This window comes from Azolla caroliniana, unplaced genomic scaffold (genome assembly GCF_043228905.1).
Source record: "Azolla caroliniana isolate FFs.n. ecotype wild unplaced genomic scaffold, voAzoCaro1.0.p SCAF_1, whole genome shotgun sequence".
Classification (NCBI taxonomy): Eukaryota; Viridiplantae; Streptophyta; class Polypodiopsida; order Salviniales; family Salviniaceae; genus Azolla; species Azolla caroliniana.
The window spans coordinates 33,650,834-33,658,818 of record NW_028230436.1 but is presented as its reverse complement, the minus strand read 5'-3'; the positions used below and the strand labels follow the sequence as shown (position 1 = coordinate 33,658,818).

The 7,985-nt window shown below is 36.1% G+C and overlaps 2 protein-coding genes across 2 annotated transcripts; one reads left to right on the top strand and one right to left on the bottom strand.

Moving 5' to 3' along the window:
- Window positions 1–1,162: 1,162 nt before the first annotated feature.
- Window positions 1,163–4,837, top strand: LOC147869954 (uncharacterized). Its single transcript, XM_087339616.1, has 9 exons — window positions 1,163–1,261; window positions 1,850–1,910; window positions 2,034–2,144; window positions 2,318–2,427; window positions 2,523–2,595; window positions 3,997–4,090; window positions 4,165–4,198; window positions 4,286–4,396; window positions 4,545–4,837. The coding sequence occupies exons 1-9, from the start codon at window positions 1,220–1,222 to the stop codon at window positions 4,644–4,646; spliced, it is 738 nt and encodes a 245-aa protein (XP_087195742.1). The 5' UTR covers window positions 1,163–1,219; the 3' UTR covers window positions 4,647–4,837.
- Window positions 4,838–6,035: 1,198 nt separating this feature from the next.
- Window positions 6,036–7,692, bottom strand: LOC147869953 (uncharacterized). Its single transcript, XM_087339609.1, has 3 exons — window positions 7,316–7,692; window positions 6,581–6,675; window positions 6,036–6,425 (listed from the first exon to the last, which is right to left on the bottom strand). Exons 1-3 carry the CDS (start codon window positions 7,653–7,655, stop codon window positions 6,264–6,266), a joined length of 597 nt encoding a protein of 198 aa, XP_087195735.1. The 5' UTR covers window positions 7,656–7,692; the 3' UTR covers window positions 6,036–6,263.
- Window positions 7,693–7,985: the final 293 nt, after the last annotated feature.

Here is a 7,985-nt window from a genome sequence, read left to right as displayed (position 1 = left end):
CTTATCTCACTGATCGGTACTCAATCAACTCCATCCGACTCGCCTTCTTCCCATTTGGAGGGATCAGTTTTCCCAACAATTCCTTACACGATTCAAAAATTGTGCGTTGTGGCTATTGCAAGCATCTTAATTTATTTTTTAAATTTCCCTCATTCAAGGTTTCTATTTTTTATATGCCTCAAAAGAGACACTCTCGTTAAACATTTTAAGTCTAAACATGAATATATATATATATATATATATATATATATGTACTCATTGGTTTGTTCTAATAGTTTGAGTTTTCACCTCAAAATGAAACGCGTAGTCATATTTAAGATCAAGCCTAGAAAAAACAACAGACTAACATTTGCTTAAATAAACCTAATAACCTTAACTAACTTGACTAGTAAATTAAGCATCGAAACAATCTCAATCCGGATACACATTTGTTGAAGCAAAGAGCAGCTAATAACGAAATCTTGCGATTAGCAAAACATGCATCTTAATTAATATAAATGAATATCTATAATCTCTGCACATATGTATATATATACAAAGAAGGGACAATTGGGCATGTGCACAATTTAAGGTTAAGCTCATGGGATGAAGAGCTGACAAAGCAAATGCATATACATATATGTACATGCGTCACTCCGCGCTCATACACACTCATGCATACATGCATACATACGTACGTACGTGCGCGCGTGTGTACGTACATACGTATGTATCTCCATTGAATTCATAGTGACATAGATGTAGAAAAAAAATAGAAAGCTCATTATTAGTAGAAGAGAAAGAGGCCTACTTCTGTAAATTGCGCTAAAATAGAAAGGGGAAAACAAAATCAGATTCCCATGACTTCCATTTTTCGGTTCCCAACAAACAGTTACCAGAGACAGAACAGAACAGAACAGAGCAGATCAGAACAGAGCAAGGCTAGAGCGCAAGTTCCCTTTCATTCTCTGAATTTCTCTGCTAATACCTGAAGGAAAGGAAAAACACAGACATTGAAAGAAGGACAGTGCAGGAAGAAAGAAATAAGTGTGGACCTCTGAATTAGTTTCGGTGGAAAGACTCCTTCGTCATCAGAAGAAGCCCCCACCCCATCATGATAAGTTTCTTCTTTTCTGTGTGAAAAAGAAAATCGGTTCTCTATTCCTGCTTTTCAAGTCTCCAACATTGTGTAAACCAGAGGTCTTTGGGTAGTATCGTGCTCGGATGAGTCATCATCACCATGGATGTTTCTAATGATGAGCTTTCAAGCCTCTACTCCTGGGTATGTCTATGTATATGTTTGTATTCCTGTATGTTTATGTATGAAGGAGTCTGTGGATATATGCATGTATGTATGAGAGAGATGAAAGAGTGAAGTGAAGTTTGATAGTGTTATCTCTCTTCACATGACAAGAAAAATTGGCCTCTTTATGGACGATAAAAATTCGAATTCTAATTATACCACGCTCTGAAAATAAAACAGCAAAAAATCATGTGCAATGCATGACCGAGCTTGTCTCATTTCATGGCTGATGAATGTCAAAGCTGTTGCAAGGGTGCATTTATTTGAGCTTGCCAGAGTTTCTTTTGAATGAAATGAAATACAGTCATTATATGTATTATGCATTTACCCCAATGAAGAATGTAATAGGGTCAAAAGTTAACCCTTATTTACTCCAATTTTGGGTTTAAACTTTGTGTGCGCATGTGTTCAAGCTTGCTAGAGTTCTTAGGAGCTAAACAAACAGTCATTGATACACACACACATATCATACATGTATTCCAATGTCTGAATGTAGTTCTAGAGATTTTGTGAGTTTGTTTGTGCTGTTACTAGAGTTCTTATAACTAAAAATATGGTCATTTGCAGGTTGACAGCATACCTTTATCAAGACCAAAGCGGAACATTGCAAGAGATTTCAGTGATGGAGGTGATGGTTAACATTATATATATATAGACACAGTTTTTCAGTTTTTGTATGTTTGATTCTTCATGTCCAACTCCAGATACTTTAAAAATGGTTTTTTACTTTCAACTTTTTTCTGTATCACAGTTCTTGCTGCAGAAGTCGTTGCCAATTACTGCCCCAAACTTATTGATGTACATAATTATAGTCCAGCAAATAGCTTGTCACAAAAGATATATAACTGGAATACCCTCAACAGTATGATGTTTTGGAACTTCCCTATTCACATTCGCAAACCACAAATTTATATTTACACACATAAATATATATTCATGCATAGAAATGTGTATATATGCATGTAAAATCTATTAAGTTTTATTATGTTTCTAATATTACTTTCTCACATGGTTTATATGCGAGTCTTTGGGCAGTTAAGGTGTTCCGCCGCCTAAATTTCTCACTATCAAAAGAAGACATTGATGCGGTTGTAAATTCTGAACATATGGCCATAGAAAGGGTTTTGAAACTAATGAAGTACAAGGTATTTACATTGGTTTACTCTCTTATTTTCTTTCTATTGGTAAACTCATTGCTTTCACATTTTTTTAGGTATCTTAAACCACATCTTTTTTACAGATTGCTAAGCACAATCCAAACCCTAGTAAAGGTTATAAAGAGAGCTTCAAAGAAGACATGGAAAATTCAACAGGTTTTTCTTAGCTTATCTGGTTATGTTCATCAGTGAAGAGTTACACAAGCCCTTTCCCATTCTTGACATACGTTGACCAATCATGTCCTAAATGGAAATTTCAAGTGATTTGAAGCTCCAAAACTCTTTTTTCTATATTCTTAAATGAAAAAATGGCTGGATTTTTAATCAAACAATTGAAAATTTCCCATCAAGTGTGCTAAAATTACTCTGTATGTATATATCTCTGCATATGTTATATATGTGGCCATGAATAATTTAGTTCTGGAGGACAGTGCGTGATCATTTTTTTAGAGCGTGATTTTAGTATCAGTTTTGAGGAATCCTTACAAAAATAATGTCTCCAAATAATTGATCAGACTGACATAGAGTTCTTATATCTTCCCCACAACTTTGTAATTGTATTCTCTTTGGTACCTTGATTCTCCTACTTGCTTCTATCTCAGGTGATGGCTGTATCTGGCTAGTATGGCTGGTTTTTTTTATAGGATATTAGTAGTTGAGATTACATTCTACAATGTCATCAAATCAAAAGTCAAATTAGTGACTGGCTAGTGTGGCTGCTTTCTTTTATTGGATACTAGTAGGTGAGATCACATTCTACAATGTCATCGAACAAGAAAGTGAAATTAGTGACTGATTGATCAATCAATTTTTTTGGAGACTTCCACTATTGAAATGATGGGATAACAAAATTGATAGGATATTGGAAGTCTCCAACAAAATTGATTGATCACTAATGATGGGATAGTTGATTGATAACAAAATTGATTGATCAATCAACTATCCCATCAATTTTGTTGGAGACCACAAATTCGTTTTTGGAGACTTCCACTATTGAACGTACAACCGTGGCGCTCACTGATTAAAATCAATACATGAATGAGTAAATAATGGAATTGATCTCAATCAATTGTGGGACCATCAAATGCTACACTGTGGAGCTCAAACAATGAATGAATGAATGAATCAATAATATAATTGGTCTCAATCTCACGTGAGATGATTGAAGATGCAAATTTGGAGCTCAAATAATGAAATTTCTCTCTGTAGATTTTGTTGAAATTCATGTGGTATTTGCATGAAACTGACATCTTTTAATTCTAAGAGGGTCATATAACGAATTTGTAGTCTCCAACAAAATTGATGGGATAGTTGATTGATCAATCAATTTTGTTGGAGACTTCCACTATTGAAAACGAATTTGTAGTCTCCAACGAAATAATGGGATAGTTGATTGATCAATCAATTTTGTTATCTCTAATGTTTGCATTATATATATTACAGAAAGAAATGATGTTTGTGGGGTTAAATTTTGAACCCAAGTTTCTCAAAAAACACTTAACTATGCTGTCTATATTGATAAGTTATAACCTATATTTTGGTTGCAAACTGGGTTAGGTTCTCCGATGAAACAGAATCCAATGCCATTTGAATTTCAAAGTGCAAGTTACTCGCGAGCTTCTCCCCCAAGAAACACGTCTCCTCATAAGAAGTAAAATAACAGTTAAGTAGCTTTTGTCGTATTCCTCTATTAAACCAACTGATTTTTTTATTTTGCCTTTGTAGTTTAAGTTCACTACAAGCATCCAAAAGCACAGAGGTGAGATACATTTAAAATTTTCTAATCATTTTGGTGAGAAATAGAACTTTTCCCTTTTCGTCCATGTGAGATTTGTTATTTTTATAGAACCCTTTGCAATGTTCTCAAGAACCCAACTTAGAAAGCATACAAGAGAGGAGTATACAAAAAGAACAGCAGCAAGAGGCCCAAATTAAGGAACTCATGGAAACGGTCGAGGTAAACTAATTGTTTAATTTTACAAAATGGTTGTGAAGAACAATGATAGGTTTTAATGATATACATACAAGTAAGAAAAGAGAAAATAAACTGTTAGAAGAATCTGTCTACATCTAATGCTTATATTTGGACATCACCTTCCTTGCAGTTGCTGGAAGCCAAAATAATGAAGCTTGAGCAACTTGTGAGGCTCAAGGACCATAAAATTCAAGTTTTAAGTGGAAGAGGGACAAAGAATGGCAACGGATGATAATAACATATATTTTGATTGACATGAAGTATCAACCTGTTGCATTAGATATTACTCATGTATCATCAATACTTTTGGTTTATGTCAAACAAACAAGATGGCATTTGGCTTTAACTTGCACATTATACCTTTCATCAAAAGGAGAATTATACCTAATTTGCCACCAAACTCATAAAGTAAATATATGGGGTTTTTTTGTGGTAAAGTGACAATAAAATGTGTCCAGAGTATCCTGACCCCACACTCCAATTTGCCTCTCTCTAGTATATTCTATGGGACTGAATGTTTTGCTTAAAAGACCAGTTCACATACTACCCCCTATTGGATGAAGCTCTCACATAGATATTCGCATAGTGGTGGTATGGCAATGACTGCATCTCACACCCAAGCAAAAGATCCATCATTTATCGATTATATTACCCTCAGAAGCATAGCCCCTTATCCCACAGTCCAATATGCCTATCTCTAGAATTCCATTTGGATTGGTGCACATTCCCATATTCCCGCCCTCTAAAATGTTTTCCAACTCTTCAATAAGAAATTTATGATCCAGGCACTAAAAAGCTCTAGACGACAAAGAGACTACTACGTTAAAAAGGAGTCAGTGCACTGCATGCTAATGGTAGTTGAGTATGTACTTTTTTTAACACTTTTTTTGCACTCCAAACTAGAGCACATTAAGGCAAGAATGGTAGGCCTACTTCAAAAAGCAATTCAAATGGAATTAATGTTTTTTATAATGCATTTCGTTTATTGAAATTGCCCACAATGAAACACCTTCATCGAGATGGAGATTCAAACTTCAAAGCAAAAAACAACCAAAAGATTTCACACTTGGGCGCAAATACAATCCATTGACCATTCCCATACATCACAAGTATAATGTGTTGTCCAAAAACAATAGCATGACAAATGTTCAGTATTTACTAAAGCAATGAATAGAAGTGGGTTTAGGGTCCAATAGAAAAAATCCCAAAAATATATCTAACACAATTCAGGCTCATGAGCACCCAACACATGTTCGCATAGGTAGGCAATGGTCTGGGCAGCATAAATATTTCTACGTTATAAACATTTCTGCAGTAACTCCACTTTGTGTGTTAAGTAAAAGAACCTTCAAACATTTCAAGTGGTTAGGGTTCATATTCAAGTATTCACAATATTGCACAACATAAAGCTCATCCTAGAAAGAAATTCACTTTAAAATTATTGAAGAGCTTATATCTCGATGTACGAATCCACTTCTGTACAATATAAAGAGCAATAGGATGCATTCCTTATGATAATCTATATTTGTTGTCAACATGTTTTATTTACAGTTTTATGTAAGGAACCACTTCTGTACAATATAAAGAGCAATATGATTCATTCCTTAAGATAATCCACATATGATGTCAACATGTTTATTTACAGTTAAATATTTACACAAACCTTCTTGGTTGGGAGTAACAAAACTACTCAATATGTACAATGACACCCCCGTGCAAATTTATACATATTCAAAAGATACTCTCCTATAAACATGAAGTTCTTATCCTTTAATACCTCTTCGAGAGTGTATCACTAAGAACAATGACAGTAAATAGTTGTCTCTACTAAAGATATGTTAATCATAATCTAAACTTGTTGACCAGAGTATTGAAGTTCATCATGAGGCGATGCTGTATAATAGCAACCACCAACGGCATCTCCAAGGTGATTAGATCTTGCGAAATTCTCCACATGAAAATTCTTCCTATTGTCACTACTAGCACCATGGACTTGGAATGGCGGACTCCCCTAGTTATGGAAAGGAAGAACCATATCAATTCAGTTCTAAAGATAGAATACAAATATATCTTCTGCCCATTCTAATTGTTAAAAAAGAGTAAAAATCAAATCAATCCACTTCTAAACACGAAAATGAAGATATCATTAGCAGCAAAAAACAAAACCTGATGCTTGAAGAGGAGAAACACATATCTATGCTGGCCTTCAGGGGGAGAAGGTCCCATGTACGCCACAACTTCACGTCCAGCTTGCCAAATCTCTGATAAAAATCCATATTAAGTAAGGAGCAGACAAGAAGTAAAAAGAGCACAAAAGAAACTATTCATTCCCTGAGGGGTCAAAGGCAAAAACCAAAATATAGCTAAATTAAGGAAGCGTCAGGATAAAAGCCAACTGAAATTAAAGAAAAACAGGGGAAAAGAAACAAGTTGCCAAGGTTCTTTACAGAACGCTGTGAGTAATGAGCCCAAAAAGAACAAGCTGAATCATTAGCTCGCAAAAAAGAAAAGAAAAAAATGAGACAATGACTACCATGTTATTGGAACTTTCAGTTTTAGTGCTAACCATACATAGCTTATGCTACCAAATAATTAAAAGAAATACCTCTCTTCACCATAGCAGTAAGAGAAACAGGAAAAGAAGAAATTAGGGACAAGAAGGAGAGAGAGAGAGAGAGAAAGATATATTAACGTCTTCTAAGGCCAAAATTGACCCATGTGACAATTGGTTTACAACAAAAAAATGGGGTATTTACCCATTCATCGAGAGAGCCAAAATTGACCCATGAGACAATTGGTTTACAACAAAAAAATGGGGTATTTACCCATTCATCGAGAGAGAGAGAGAGAGAGAGAGAGAGAGAGAGAGTGTGTGTGTGTGTGTATGCAAGAGAGAGTAACCTTGGGAGGGAGGGATGCTCCCCGGGATATCGATGATGAGCCAGTGGAGGAAGCAGCCACGGAACGAGGGGCGAGAGGAAGGGGAGGGGGCATCAGGGTCGACCATGATAAGGGCATATCGGTCCAAATCAGTCCCAGCAGAGGGTCCATGGAGCTCCACATGCGGCCTCATCCGTGCTTGTGCCCTCCGGACCGCCAGACCATTCGCCACCTCCATCTCTTTGTATTTGACCCTCATGTCGAGCATGTCAGGAGACATGGATCCTACCACATCCGGGATTACCTTCCCTGCCAACATCTGCTCCCTCATTGCTGCCACTCCAGACCCTGCCGTCGCCATCCGGACAAGACCGGGACCACACCCACTCTTCAGACTCCTAATATACTCCCTCTTATTTACTCCTCCTGTAATAAGAAAACCCTTCTTTTGAACTTTCAAGAAGGCCTGAATATTCATAGAATGTTTAAGGTTTAGGGTTTATTATGTAACCACAATGGTTAGGGTTTAGGGTTTATGATGTACCACTTCCGGTCTGATTCGTCTAATCTGCCTTTTTCTTCCTGTTTAGGGTTTAAGGTTTATGATATTAAAAAAACCCATTCCCGTCTGATTCGTCTAATCTGCATTTTCTTCCTCCTCTTCTTCTTCTTCTTCTTCTACCACTACTAC

Coding starts and splice junctions, on each gene's coding strand:
- LOC147869954 (XM_087339616.1), top strand. CDS start 1,220: ATGGATGTTTCTAATGATGAGCTTTCAAGCCTCTACTCCTGG. Junction 2,428..2,522: donor TGAAACTAATGAAGTACAAG/GTATTTACATTG, acceptor TCTTTTTTACAG/ATTGCTAAGCACAATCCAAA. Junction 2,596..3,996: donor AGACATGGAAAATTCAACAG/GTTTTTCTTAGC, acceptor AAACTGGGTTAG/GTTCTCCGATGAAACAGAAT.
- LOC147869953 (XM_087339609.1), bottom strand. CDS start 7,655: ATGGCGACGGCAGGGTCTGGAGTGGCAGCAATGAGGGAGCAGATGTTG. Junction 6,676..7,315: donor GAGCATCCCTCCCTCCCAAG/GTTACTCTCTCT, acceptor GATTTTTATCAG/AGATTTGGCAAGCTGGACGT. Junction 6,426..6,580: donor TTCTCCTCTTCAAGCATCAG/GTTTTGTTTTTT, acceptor TTCCATAACTAG/GGGAGTCCGCCATTCCAAGT.